Source organism: Physeter macrocephalus, chromosome 11, assembly GCF_002837175.3.
Source record: "Physeter macrocephalus isolate SW-GA chromosome 11, ASM283717v5, whole genome shotgun sequence".
NCBI lineage: Eukaryota > Metazoa > Chordata > Mammalia > Artiodactyla > Physeteridae > Physeter > Physeter macrocephalus.
In genome coordinates this window covers 178,481,171-178,495,770 of record NC_041224.1, presented here as the reverse complement: position 1 = coordinate 178,495,770, position 14,600 = coordinate 178,481,171, and the positions used below count along the sequence as shown (strand labels likewise).

At 55.2% G+C, this 14,600-nt stretch overlaps 1 protein-coding gene across 5 annotated transcripts in view; it reads right to left on the bottom strand.

Moving 5' to 3' along the window:
* LOC114487239 (uncharacterized) overlaps nucleotides 1-14,600 on the bottom strand; it is a 34,969-nt gene that overhangs the window by 13,203 nt on the left and 7,166 nt on the right. For 4 of the 5 annotated variants that reach the window (XR_003682176.1, XR_003682178.1, XR_003682179.2 and 1 more), the window contains 2 exons: nucleotides 11,561-11,710; nucleotides 2,402-2,474 (listed from right to left, as the gene is read on the bottom strand). Coding sequence is in view for 2 of the 5 variants with exons in the window: in XM_055088719.1 (XP_054944694.1) it covers nucleotides 2,402-2,474; nucleotides 11,561-11,710 (223 nt within the window). In the remaining 3 variants the exon portion in view is untranslated. Of the gene's footprint in view, nucleotides 1-2,401; nucleotides 2,475-11,560; nucleotides 11,711-11,802; nucleotides 12,870-14,600 lie in introns of those variants that run through there. The other variant, XM_028496392.2, reaches the window with a different exon arrangement.

Sequence of the window (14,600 nt, the reverse complement as noted above, 5' to 3'; positions counted from 1 at the left end):
CTTTCATTCTCCTGGATCTTTGGTGCCCAGGCAGTTGGGGGGGGGGTTAATTACAACCTTCCAACAGGCCCCTCAGGAGTGCCTGTGGCCACGGCCCCTCCCCGCCTCACTCCATCACGTCTTTGTTTCTTTAGATACTCATTCACTTGTTTATGGAGATACTGATTATTTTTTGATAGTACTGTGGCTTTTAGAATTGGACTACTAGAACCCTTGATTTATGACAGGCTATTACTCGACTCCTAGCATTGCCTTCTTTTATATGTTTATTTATTCACCCACTAATGGATTCCTGGACTGAACACTTGTTACTTTTTCTTCCATATTTCTTCATTTTTATTGAGATATTTTATTTAATTCTCTCTCTTTTTTAGTCCTTTCATGGAACAGACCTCAGGTCCCAGGACTGGAGGACACAAAACCCCGCCTGCCACACTCCCATCTGGGTCCACGTACGTCCACTGTTCATTCATCCCATCCTTTCCTTTTTTATTTTTTATTTTTTGGCTTTTTCTCATTTCAGTGTTTATTTATTTATGTGTGCCCAGAGTTAGAAAAATTTGGTTAAAGTTAATGCTCATCTCTGGTCCCCTGGGTCCTTTTTCGGTTTTAACTATCTTTTTTTTTTTTTTTTTTTTTTTTTTCCGTACGCGGGCCTCTCCCTGGTGTGGCCTCTCCCATTGCAGACAGGCTCCGGACGCGCAGCCTCAGCGGCCATGGCTCACGGGCCCAGCCGCTCCGCGGCACGTGGGATCCTCCCGGACCGGGGCACGAACCCGTGTCCCCTGCATCGGCAGGCGGACTCTCAACCGCTGCGCCACCAGGGAAGCCCTTAACTATCTTTTGAACTCTTCCTCTGTTGTTTATCTGTTTTTCTATGGCTGGAGCATGTACGTGGACTAATCCTAATGCTTGGCTTATAATAACCTGACATAGTCCTCCTTATATATTTTCTCACCCCCTAATTTTAAAAGTTATCTTCCTGCTTATTTATCATTTTGCGTCTTTCCATTTTTCTTCTTCCTTTCAATCACTTGTGCCCTTTCTCTTGCATCTTTTCACTTTGATGGGCTGCATAATCTCACCCTCACCACTGGTTTATGCGTCTCGACTTCTTATTCATTCTTTCATCTAGGTTTTATTCTTTTATGGACAAACTTTAGGTGCTACATACTTGAACCGCATGTGTTCCTTAGTCCACGGTGACCTGACGTTGGTTCCTGCGTGGCCCTTATTTATATATTGATTCAATGCTTTATTGACTTATCTGTTGATCTCCTGTGCATCAAATTGGACCTCCTTCAGGGTACACTTCTTTACCTATCTGTTAGTTTCTTCACTCTTTCATGCCTTCATTCATTTATTCATCCATTCACTTATTTGGACCAGGTAACAGAGCCCAGCAAAATGACCTCCCAGCCAGAACAATAGAACCTTCGCGGTATCTTTGACCTTCCAGCGTCTTCCCACCGAGTTAACCACCAAGGTGCACACAACCCACAGTCCTTGGCACATGTGCACGGCAGATGCAGGTACAGGCAGAGTACATGTTAGTGCGGCCAGAACACCCCCGGCCCCCGGGGCTCACATCCTACGCACGTGAGGCTCAGAGCCCAGGCCCCCTTGGCGGGGCAGGTGCTTCCCCGTGGACCCCCATGAATGGCCATCCCCGTGAGAAACCTGTTTCAAGACCCGAGAGTGCACAGAGACACACACGCTATACACGATCTCCCCGGTGGGAAACGACGGACATAGAGTTCATCTTAAAACAGACGGCTTTGTCTGTAGCCATATAAAAATATTTTGGCCTTTCAAGGCAAATACAAAAGGAACTACCCATTACCATTGCTGAGTGTCTCAGTCCCAAACAATAAAGAACTTGAAGAGGTTTAGCCGGAAACTTTGAAGACAGAAAATCTGTCCATTCCATTTTCCAGACATTTCAAGGGGGGGAAGGTAAGCGAAGGTCATTGGAGCTCGAAGCCCGTTTGAGAGGCTGGTCTCCTGGCCCGCGTTTTCTCCTTGGCCCTCTGAAGGGCCCCCCAGCTAGGCCACTTCCATCCTAGTCTGCCCTGCGGCACAAGAGCCAAAAGGGAGACTCAGCAATGAAAGGGCCATTCATTTAGAGGACTGAAAGAGGAAAAATTCTTTGGGGGTCCGGCACTTGAAGCCGCCTGTAGAATCCTTTCGCCACAGAGACGACACGAGGAGGCTGGGGGGTCCTGCCTCCGAACACAAGCCCCCCAGGTCCACGCTCAACTGGGCTCACTGGGCACCCCTCTCCCCGTGAGCGGACCACGGACCGGCGCTCACCAGTCCCTCCCACGAGGCTGTTCTGGGTGGCAGCCGGCCCCCCTTGGTGACCAACCACAGAAATGCTCCCCACGGCCCAGCAACTTACGATTTTGGAGCTGGAGGGTACTGGGGTGGCGTGTCCACGGTCCTGTCCCACGGAGGATTTGAGACGGCTGCAGCTGGAATGAGAAAGCACTGGGTCACTGAAATAGAATCTCACCCAACGGAAGCAGGGACGCCCCGGCTCCTAGCAAGCGTGGAATTGGTGAAACCAAGCATTTCGCTTTTCATCGCACTGGCTCGCTCTCTCACCCGCCAAGCTCCCCACCACAGCTTCCGGGGGTATTTGAAGCCGATGGGGCAGGTGTGGCGGTGTGGACATGGCTCTCGACCCAAGAGCCCTTGGGTTGGTTGGCGCTACCCACGATGCTTAGTGCGCTTTTATGGAACCCAAAGGCTCAGGGCCATTTCATGAGTGAGAGCTGAGCTGGACAGACCCAAAGGCTGGGGAGAAGGCTTCCTGGCAGGGCATTCCACCATGAGGGGAGGGCACCGCGGGGCACAGCCAAGCCAGCGTTAGCATGTGCTCAGGCATGATGGGAGTGCGGTCAGCTGGGCGCCTGGCCCTGGATGAGACTAGGGAAGTGGGCTGTGGACCACACCAGGGGTGTGGAGTCTTGAATGGGCAGTGTGTCCTGAAACCATGGGACGGAAGATGAAGGATGATGCTGCCTGGACAGACATCTTCACGTTAACAATTACATACAAATTTTCATCAGCACCATGTAAAAGCCCTGACCGGTTACATCAAGTCTTTGACTTCAAGTATTTGCCTTAAAGTTTTTTTTAAAAAGCGTTACATAATGACAGACACATGTCATTATAAACCTGTCAAAACCCACAGACCGTAGGACACAAAGAGTGACCCCGAATGATACAAACCATGAACTTCAGTGAATAACTATGTTATCAAGGTCGGCTCCTCAGTGGTAACAAATGTGCCACATTAATGCCAGACGTTAACAGCAGGGGAAATGGGGGGGCGGGGTATGGGACTTCTCTGTACTTGCCGCTCACTTTTTCTGCAAATCTAAAACTGCTCAGAAGAAAAAAAAGAGAGGATGTTCATTTTTTAAAAATATTTTGAGGGACTTGATTTTGAACATACATTCAGTAGGCTCTAGTGAAGGTGGCAGGTGTGGCTGACAGATGGTCTGTGATGGCTGAGGTTTGAACAGCACTGTAAGGGGAGGGGCGAGAATGATAATAAAACCTAGAGAAAAAGAAGAATGAAAAAGGAGTGGCCCATGGTCCCCCAAGGAACCCCGAGGAAGGAAGAGACCCTCTCCAACCCCCGTGCCCTGACTTAAGCCATTTGGGTACACCCCCCCCGGCTGCCATTGCACCCCCATTGCCAGGGGTTCACTCACTGGGGTGCCCAAGACCTGGCTGGGCACCGAGCGCTCACCTCTTGCTTCCAATCCCTGTAAGAATTCCTTCCCTGGCCTTGGGCTTCCCAAACACTGTTTTCCCCTAATTGGTTGCTTTTATAACCAAGAAACAGAAAGTCTTTTTAAAAAATCAGTGTCGGGCTTCCCTGGTGGCGCAGTGGTTGCGCGTCCGCCTGCCGATGCAGGGGAACCGGGTTCGCGCCCCGGTCCGGGAGGATCCCACGTGCCGCGGAGCGGCCGGGCCCGTGAGCCGTGGCCGCTGAGCCTGCGCGTCCGGAGCCTGTGCTCCGCAGCGGGAGAGGCCCCAGCGGTGAGAGGCCCGCGTACCGCAAAAAAATAATAATAATAAAATAAAAAATCAGTGTTAATCAAGCAGTCATCAGCCCATGGGTGACCGAGGGTAGACTGGTTTTCTAAGGGCTCTCTGGGTGCCCGTGTTGTGCTGGACACCCCCAGGAGAGTTTCCAGCCCTCCCCAGGAGCCTGTGAGCGCCTGGGGTGGCCATCTCATCATCACCACGGTCCTAAGATGACAATCGGACTCCAGTCCCCGAACATGCAAGCAAGACCACAGCCGCTGCCTCTTCCCGTGGGACAAAGAAACGTGGGAAAGGGCTTTGGTGAGTCGTTCTGGTTTGGTTCTCTTTGGTGTCTTTTAATAGGACCAGGGAAATCAAACGCAGCTCAGAGCATCTGGGTTTTTTCCTGCTTCTGCCCCGGGGGCCCCAGGAACCCTTAGAGTTCCTGATTGTCCATAATTAACTTTCGTGCAGACCCCAGGCTGCTCCTTGAAGGCGCAGCCCCGGCAAAGTCGTGCCTTGGTTTCCGAGCTGCGTGTCCCAGCCCTGGGTTTGCCGTGACGTATTAGCACCGCGATGCCAGGCTGAGATCGTAACAGATGGAGACACTGCAGAGATGAGTCAGCGTCTGGAACCAAAGGAAAACACAAGGCCTCCTTAGAGGGTCCAGAGGAACAATTGTCGCAAGCAACTGATGGAAGACCTCATAAATGCGTGTGCTGCTCTCACAATCCGCGCAGGACGCACTGCTGCTTACGCCAAAAACATCCTCGGGGGCTTAAGAGGATTAGACAATTCTAGCTCTGCCTCTCAAAATTTTTAAAGTTCCTCTTTTCTGGGGGCAAATGGGGCCTCATTGATCTAGCATGTCTTTGGTACAAATCATTTGTGGATGTTGAGAGCAGGGAAAGATGGAAAAGGATGATTTTTAATAAAACGGTGATTCCCAGAAATAGAGCCTGTAGTTTATACAAACGGCCATGAGCCTCGCCTCGGTTCTCACGCTCGCTACCTGTTGAGTAGAGAGCAACCTCTTACAACTTTCCCCGACAAACGCAAGCTCTTCGCAGAGCTAATTTCCTGTACCTTTGTGAAGGCCAGGGACCTGGACATTATGGGCTCATTTATGAAAATGGGAGAGGTAATTGGGACAGCTTTTGAAATCCTGTCCCCCTCTCTCTTGCTGGCCCCCATCAGCCCTCTAATTTCAGTTGGCCGGGCTATGGAGGATGTTTACATATGCCTCTTCCTGGAATTTCACTCTTTGCTTCAGGAGTGGGCAATTAGAGAGAATTAAGGCCTATTTGGCGTATGTTTACCGTTAATGGAGAGAGTGTGGCAGAGGAAGCCTTGGGAAAGGCAGTCTGCCGGTCTAATTGAAGCTGGCAATTTTTCGATCCCTCATTTCAGCTTGCAGGTATTGTAGCAACCAAGGTCACAAAACAAAGGCTGCAGCCCACCATGGTAATCACCGGGTACAGGCCTGACCGAGGGTTTTGTGAGCTCTTTATGACCACACTCTGAAGCACAAAGAGACAGCTAGAGATGTTTGCAAAACTGAGTCTGAGATGGGCAGCCGGGGCAGGCCCGGTGACTGATCGCTTTTCCAGAACTCGCCTCCCTGACGGCTTTTTCAGGAAGCTCTCAGCCAAGCAAGCCGGAGCACCAAAAGGCCCAGGGCGAGCCGCAGGGGATGGTGCGGCCAGGCCCGCCCTCCTGGGACTGCAGCCACGGGGCCAGCCTCATTACACAGCCCAGAAAGGTGTTCCAGGCCTGGCCGGCAGCCCACCTGTGTGGAAGAATGTTCCATAAATGCAATCCCTGCACCGCAGCACGCAGGCAGCCCCTTGGAGCCGCTCTGGAGCGTGAGTCCTGTTCGATCTGCGTTCACAAAAAGCTGACCGTGGGGACTGGCTGATGACTGCTCCTCCACTGCCCGGCCATGGGCGGCGGGCTTCACATCCACAGCCTGCCACCCCGGCCCTCTCGGGTCTCTGGTTTCCTCGTCTCTAAAGTGGAGGGGGGTTGTGGGACTTCCCGGGCGGTCCAGTGATTAAGACTCCGCCTTCCACTGCAGGGGCCCAGGGTTCAATCCCTGGTCCGGGAACTACAATCCCACAGGACGCTCAGCACGGCCACAAAAAAATTTTTAATTTAAAAAAATAATAATAAAGTAGAGGGGGGTTGGAAGGCAAAGGACCAGAGATCTCCAGCCAAACCAACCACCCACAGGTGACCACTGAGCAACTGGAAGGAATCCAGAGCCCCAGAGACCCTCGGATGACCTCGAGCCTGCACTGTCCCATTTCATAGATGGGAAAACTGAGGCCCAGAGGGCTGGAGACGGGGGCCTAGGTCACACCCACAGGGTGAGCTGAACATAGGCTGGAACCAGGTCCCAGAGGGCCAATTCAGGGTCGCTGCCCGACTCTCAGGTGCCCCAAGCACCCGACTTGAACTCTCTCCTCTGACTGACAGGGCCTGAGTAGCAGGGAGGTGCCCTGCTCTCAGCCAGGAGGCCAGTGGGGGCCCAGTCTGGACACCTGGGGCCCTCCCTCCCCTCCTCTGGGGAAAGGGCCCTTCCTTGCCTTTCTAGCGCTGACATCCCATGCTTCTTCTGCCTCATAGAATACAGAGAACTGACAGGCTACTGCCTCATTTTACAGATGGGGAAACTGAGGCCCCGCAGCCAGCAGTAACAAAGATACTGGCCAAGACTGAGACCCGGGACTCCTTCCCCTCATGGCAGGGACTTTGCCCCTGGTTCCTCCAGAGGGGCCTGAGCCCTCGGGGCAGTTTGGGGCAGTGGTGGTGCAAACCCTCCAGCTCAGAGGGTCCCCTTGCTCAGGGCTGCCCCCGACCCCGTGGGCCCTGCCGACTCTCCCTCCCTTACCCCTTCTGACTGCAAACACCAGCCCCGTGATCTCCGAGCCCCAAAACCCCCAATTTCTCAACCCGGTAGGAATGCCTCTATCCGCCCCCCCCCCCCCACAGGACAGCACTGAGAAAGGGCTGGGAAGGCAGAAGGGCCAGCACAGCCGTGGTCCCGGATGGCCAGCACAGACGTGCAGTCAGTCTCTGGCCCCCTGACCGGCCTCCTGCCCCAACTTTCCACCCTAGAGTTCCGTCTCCTTGGCTGTCTCTTGGGCACCAGGTCTGGTTTGATCAACTTCTTGTTTACAGGCACAGCTACCCCGATGCCTCCTCCTGAGAAACTCGCAAAAAGAAAGCCCTAGAACGGGGGAGCACGGGCACGTCCAGGGTCGCGCCGACGGGGTGGCTGGTTAGACGTGCATCGTGTCACCTCTCGCCCGCGCGCCTCGGAGCTCCCGACACACACACAAGGGCGAGGGGCCCTCAGCAGCGCCCCGGCTCCCCCCACCAAGAGGGAACACACACACACACTCCGTTTCGGGGGAAGGTAATTGAGGTTTCCTTCTTTTCATGGGAAGAAAAGGCACCTTCTATTGAGAGAATGTATTCACAGAACCTGGGAAAACTCATCTGCACTCAGCCTCCCAATTATCCCCAGGTGGCTGTTCTCCATGGGGGGGCTCCCCACATTCCTTTCTGCTGGGCCTTTGTTTCCATCTGCACCGCCCTGGGAGCTCCCAGGCTAAGTCTCCTCCTTAAGCCCCTGCCAAAGACCCCTATTCACTCCGCAAAGAGACGCCAGGCAAAAGGTGGTGGGCAGCCTTCCTCCCCCGCTACCCCGGCCCCCCGACTCCCGGGAAGGGGGACTTAAGAACTCTCCATCTGGATTTTTTTTCTGAAGCCCAAAGAAATTGGAGCGCAATTAAGAGAGTCATGACTACGCCCTCCACCACCCTCCTCCCCCGTAATTAATTCCTCTCTCACACACCCTTCCCCCAAGTCAGGGCCTACCCCGGCCTCGGCTACCCGGCACCTGCTCTGCCCTGGACCACCAAAGCCCTCGGTTAGTTTCCCGAAGCATGGCTGCAATGAAGGCTGGGATAGGGGACCAAGTGTCTAAAACCTGGAAAGCACTAGGAATTCCAGGCTGTGTGGAAATCCCAAAGATGGGCCTCTCGGGCACTTCTCTGTGCTCACCTGGGCACAGAGCGGGGGACCCTTCACCTCTGCTGGATCCAAGTGAACTCGGGACCTCTCCCGCTGGCGTTGCAGGGTGTGGGGATGCCTGGGAGGTGATACCGTCGGAGGCCGGCCCCCTCCCAGTGGATTCCCAAGGGCACCCTCGTCCCCTCCTCTCCCGGCTCCAAAACACCACTGACTCACTCCACACCCAGGAGGGGAGGCTACCTCTGCAACACCCCTTCCTTCAGACCCCTCCCCACGAAAGGGCCTGGCTTCTTGAAGACACACTCAGGCAGCTGGGACTTGGGACTGCCCATTGGAACTGGGCACCAGAGTAAAAAGCCTCCCCTCCTTCCCTACCCAGACTGGCCTCTCCCTTTCAAAATGGGGGACCCCACGCTTGAGATGGCCTCATTGGGAAAGATACAACTCTTTTCCAGAATTTTCCATCTGCTCAAACCAGGGATGGGAGATCAGGCTGGACTCAACTCCCTTAGCTCCTTGAGGACAGGGGACAGGGCTCAGAGACGCAGAAGGAAAAGGGAACCAGTTCTTGGGACTCATTTGCAACTTGTTAAATGTCACTCCTCTGAAAAGAAGATGCTCCCGGCGCTCCAGAGCCTTCCTGATTCAGCTGACAGTGCCCGATTCCACGTTGTCCACTGCCCTTTAACCCTCTGGGGCCTGAATTTGTCTCCCTCCCCACCCCCTTCTGTGTAAAGCCGCCTTCCTCTTTTCAAGGAAAAATTCATTAGCAAGCTCATTAAAGATGGGTGGGTTTTTTTTTTTTTTTCTTTCTTTCTGGAAGTCAGATTGCCCATAAAAAAAACCACATTTAAGTTCCTTCATGTAAATGAATGAATAAGAAACACATGCATCCTGCTGCCCTTAATTCTTGCTGGTTTTTGACATGATTTGGAGAAATGCGCCTGGAAATACATTTGGGGTTTGAATCACAAGTCAGGAGGTTCTAGGTCAGGGGCCATGAAAGCTGCAATCAGCCCCACAGGCAACCTGCAGGTGGGAAATTGGAGGGTGAGAGAGGGGGCATGTTCCTCCTTTCCGGGAGCGCAGAGGCTGAGCTACGCTCTCGGCCCCCCTTTCTCATCCACCTGGGGGGAAGCAGGTGGGACCCGAGGGCCAGCTTTCAGGCAAGGCCGCCAATCTCCTCCCTGATACCTGTGCCCACGTGGAAGCATTCAGCTAGAGGCGGCCCCGGGGACCAGCTCAGCACAAAGACAAATGGCCAGAGAGCCCCTCGTGCCAGGAGGACAGGGTCCTCTGCCTGTCTGGCCAGCGAGAGTATCATTCCACCCCTTACTGCTCAGGGATGGGCCAAGCCATCAAAGAAGAATTCTCCTGAAAATGATCATTTCTTTCAACACTTGATAACGGCCTTTCTGCGATTCTTGGGCTGATCGGCTGCGAAGCTGATGGATGATGTTATGTTTCAACTTCTTTAATGGAGAACTTGACCTACTTTTCTCTGTTTTCTGCGTAATAACACGCAAAACCCAGAATATGTGTTTACCTGAGACTGAGCGTTCACAAGTGTCTCTAAAATACAACACACCCCAAACACAGGCCACCCCAAATGCTGAGGAGGATGAGGGGCGGGGGGCTGGCAAAGTCTGGGACTGGCTGGGGACCTGCCTCCACCTTGACTCTGCCCCTCGGCCCAGCCCACCTTGAGGGGGTCCCGAGACACCCCTGAGGGAGAGTCCAGGAGCCGTGGGCATTTGGCCCCGTCCAGTGAGCTACACGGATCTTGCTGGTAAGCTCTGGATATGACACCCCGGAGCCCGCATCCTGCCCTTTGTAAAGCTCCCCTCCCGGGCCTCTCTTCCACGTCACTGTGTCTGCAGATGGCAAATGCCAGCTGCGGAGTAACGTCACGGGGCAGAGTCTGCCCCGTGCCCCTTCCCCGGGGTTAGACCTGGGCACACCCCCTCCAGCTCTCTGCAGCCCGCTGGGCTCTCCAGGGAGTGAAAACAATCAGACAAAGGCATCAGCCCCCGGGTTTGGATACCTCTACCCCTCTTTACCTGCACTGCCAGGTGTTATTAAAAAATACCATCCCTACCCCATTTCCAATTCAGGGGAGAAGGGCAGGGCTACAGAAGAGCTGTCTCCAAAATCTGGTTGACGGAAGAGCCTTATGGAAGCTGCGCTGGAAACCGGAGACCCTCAGGGAGTGCAGGGGGTCCAGCCGCTCTGCCCACCGGGCAGCCGGTCACGCACAGGAGGGCGCACCCCGAGGCAGGGCCCCCCGGCTCTGACGTGAGCCCCGTTCATCACCTTCCCTGTCACAGAGACAGACGCCGTGTATGAGCATCAAGGTGGTTTTGGGGGGGTTGGCATCGGGACCAGGACAGTGCTGGGCCCACTGGAGCCTCCATAGACATCTGGGGAGTTGAGTCAACTTCGCCCCCCATCCTCCAGGCCTTTCCCGTCTCCCCCCTGGACCACCCCGGCCGTCTAAGTGCCCCAGTAGCTACCCCGAATGTCTCAGTTGTGGGGCACAGAGGCAGCCACACTCCACGGGGGCTGCTGGCTCTGAAAACACCCCCAGGCCCCTGCGCGAGCCCTGCCATGGGCTCAGTCGCCCGGACCCCAGAAAGCAAGGTGCCCTCGGCGGAGAGCCCTCTCTCCCTGTCCGCCTTGCTCAGCTGCCACACAAGCCACGTCACCGCATGGGACCTCCCGGGGCACCCGACTAGACCCTCTAGTCCTTAAGGCAAAGCTGGTCTTGGGCACCCAGAGAAGAGTCCCAACCCTGGGCCTCCCGGGGCTCCATTAACGCATCTTGAATAAGTGAACCCCAGATAAACAAATGAGGGGGGGTCCCTGAGTGAATCGTGGGGCTGTAATCCCCTGCTGTCTTCTGCTCTACCATTACTGATTTTATTTAAACAAACAAAACATTCCCAGCTCATTGCAATTTCAGGGGTGGGGAGAAGAGGCCAAGAGAAGAACTCACTCAAAAAACCACTATTTGATTAAAAGACATTTTCAAGGCCTCATGTGTGAGAAACCAGCTTTCTCACAGCGACTGACGTTACCATGGCTTGTGGGGAGAAATGTTTTCCCAGCTACACAGCAAACAAGCATCCCTGTTTCCACATCTCCAAAGCAGCCCACTAGCCGGGATTAGGAGGGCATATGCACCATTATTCATTTCATTAACACGCTCAGTAAAGCTCTGTGAGGACCTACTATGTGCCCGGCCCAAGCTGGTTCTCAGGGGCCCAGACCTGAGGGGAACGCTCCCCACTTACCATGCTGGCCCACAAGGGTTTCGGCTCTAGGCAGCTTCCAGAACCCCAGGCGCACGTTTGGTGTAGAAGAGGACTTGCCCTTGGAAGTGACCCCTCCCAGGTTATATGTGTACATCCTTGAACCGAGAGATGTGAGCGGAACCTAATGAAATCGTAGTGTCCCAAAAAAGCAAGAAACTCACCCCAAACCAGGAGGGAGTCGCGAGGCACCAGGTGGGCATGAGATGCCAGGTGACCGTCCTGCAGGAGCGCCGGTCCAGGGCAACTCTTCTGCCTCTTCCATCCAGTTCTTCAGCCGACTGTCGCCGTCAGGGTGTCGAGGACGGGCTGACCTTGGGGAGGGGCAGAAAGTTGGAACGCCGGCAAGGCGAGCCCCCAGAAAAGCCACACACGCCCCCAGAAAACACACGGAGCCCAGTCTCACCTGCAGCCTGGTTTTCGGTGGAGGGAGGTGGCTCGTAGGGATGGCAATGACAGGAGAAGGTGCAAGAGGAGGGGCGCAAGAAGAGAAGCGACGGGCCAGGTGGCAGCCCCCAGACCGGCCATGAGGCCGGGGGCAAGGCAGAGCCTGGGACTCGTGGGTACAGGACAGCCGTACAGGCAGGCCCGGTAGGACATGATGACAAGGGGCCTGGGGGCACTGGGGTGGGGGGAAGGGAGCAGGACAAAGCTCTGGCTGCAGCCCACGGGCACTCAGAGCCTGGGAGGCCAGGCCCGTGGGAGGAGGCCTCTGAGGATGGTAGGGGAGGTGTGCCATGAGCACTGGAGACCAACTGGAAACTTGGGCCACCCTGAGGGGGAGGGCCTCCTTGCCCTTGGGGAGAGGCAGGCAAAAGGCAAACAGGTGGGAGGTGGGCGGGGCAGCAGGCAGGGCCAGGTAACCACAGGTGTGGGCTCAGCGAGGAAAATCAACCTGTTAGGCAGAGGGCTGGATGGGTGAGACCCAGAGGGTCCCAAGCCCAGTGACTGGGGCACAGAGAAGGGGACATGGGTCAGGTAGGGCAAGCAGAGCCCCAGGTGGGCAGTCAACCTAGCAAGGGGGAGGGGGGAGCCAGGGGAGGAGCCGCCAGGGAGAGCAGAGCAGGTGGGCAGCCAGGCAGAGGCGGAGCCTGTAGTGCTCCCTGGAGGTTCCCCGGCCAGGGGCCCTTGACATTGGCCATGCCCCAGCCCACAAGTGGGGGGGCAAAGGAGCTGGATTTAGCCCCAGGGGGAGGAACGCATAGTGGAGGGAGGGGTCCAGCTCACGGACCCCAACTCAAGAGGGAGACCTGTATGGCCAGAGCCCAAGGGGACATATACCACGGCTGCCCCTATGCCGCCACCTCAGTCCTGAACTTCAGGTATGGGGGTCCAGATCAGCCATGAGCACTCAGCTACGGGATGGGCTGGGAGGCCAAGAGGGCCAGAGGGGCTGGCGGGGACCTGTGGCCGAGCCCTGGAGAAGGGCAGGTCCCAGGCCCGCCCCCGCCCCCTGGGGTGTGAATTAAAAGCGGGCCAAGCGGCCAAACCAGGCCCGCCCCTCACACCCCTCCCCGCCTGCCTTGCCTGCAGAGCCCGGGAGCCACGAGGCCACCGTGGCCAGAAGCAACCCCCCGGCCTGCCACCCCCCGGGGACGCAGAGGCCATCAAGGGATGCGCTAGGGTGGCGGGCGCCCAGCCCGGGGCCGGGCCGCGGGCTTGCTCAGTAAGGATCAACTGTTGGATGACGGGATGGACGCGTGAGTGAACGAAGGGGTGAGACTGGTGAGGCCCCCACTCAAATGGGGCTGGGGGTGGGGCGACGCCCACTCCTCTCAGTGAAAGGACACCCACCCTCCACCCTTTCGACCTAAAACTTCTTGCATCCTCAACAACTCCCGCCTAGCAGCTCAAGTATGGCAGTCAAGTTCCTTCATTGACTCACCTGTCCAAACATACATCCCACATACTCTTACTGAACCCCACTTTGTGCCAGGCTGGTGCTGGGACACCCAAAGGAGGAGTGGCTGGCCTAGGACACCCCCAGAGGACCAGATGAGGAAATGGTGATGGAGTAGAGAAGAAAAGGTAGGTGGAGAATAGAAGGGGGCAATAAAAGCAGAAAAAACAGAAATCAGAAGAATTGGGGCCGGGGGGATCTCCTGAGCCTCTGGGATTGACTTAATGGTGGGCGCTGAGACCAGTGGGCCCTGGGAGTCACGGGGCCCACTCAGGAAGCCTGCCAGGACCTCTGGGCTGGAAGAGTGGGGCACAGGGGTCCCGTGTGCATAGGCAGCTGGGAGCAGCACCCGTCCAGGCACAGAAGGGGGACCACAGAAACAAGGATGCAGGTTAAAACAGGCTGCCATACACTCAGGAGCAAGTAGCACAGACCCCTCTGCTGGTGGCCCCAGAAGTTGAATTCAGCTGCCTTCCACCCCCTCCCCAGGTTCTCAAGTGCTGGAATATTAATGACTTTGGGACATGGATTTTAATTAGTATGTATGTGAGGATGAAAAGGGTCCTAGGGGTTTTTTTTTTTTTTTCCTATTTAAAATAAATCCTCTTTTAGAAACACCAGGAACTGCTCTATTATTCTACTCTCCAAAGAGTGCACGGAGGAGTGTAGGTTTTTGTGGGGTCCCTATTCTCAGAGGTGCTCACCCTCATCCAGTCCCCAAGTCCAGGCAACATCTGGGTCACCGCCACCAAAAGGAGTGGAGCTGCCCCAACTGGCCACCTGGGCCTCCTTCAACATTTTCATTTAGGGGGCTGGACGAGGGTTGGTTTTGTTAACTTGGAAAGAGCATCAAATTCTGATCCATGAATGCCAGGGAGCCTTTAGCCAACAAGTAAGTTAAGGAAGTTTTCAACTAAAAGTTTTCTTGCACCGAACACCTCGCTTTTCCCTCAGTTGTTTGTTTTTTTTTTTCCCCCATTTGGCTGAAGGTCTGCGTAGAGCCTGAAGTTTAATTGGAGTGATCTCATCTTGATTGATCTGCCTTGGGGTGAGAAACATCCAGAACTCAGGATTCATAAGGGCAAGTTTCCAACTCAGGCACACTTGCTCTAAAAACATTACCGGGGGACTTCCCTGGTGGTCCAGTGGTTAAGACCCCGCACTTCCAATGCAGGGGGCGCGGGTTCGATCCCTGGTCGAGGAGCTAAGATGTCACACGCCGCAGAGCGCGGCCAAAAAAAAGATAATAACAATTAAAAATAAAGACATTCATGGGCTCCTGGGAGTCTAAGAATCAGGACAGA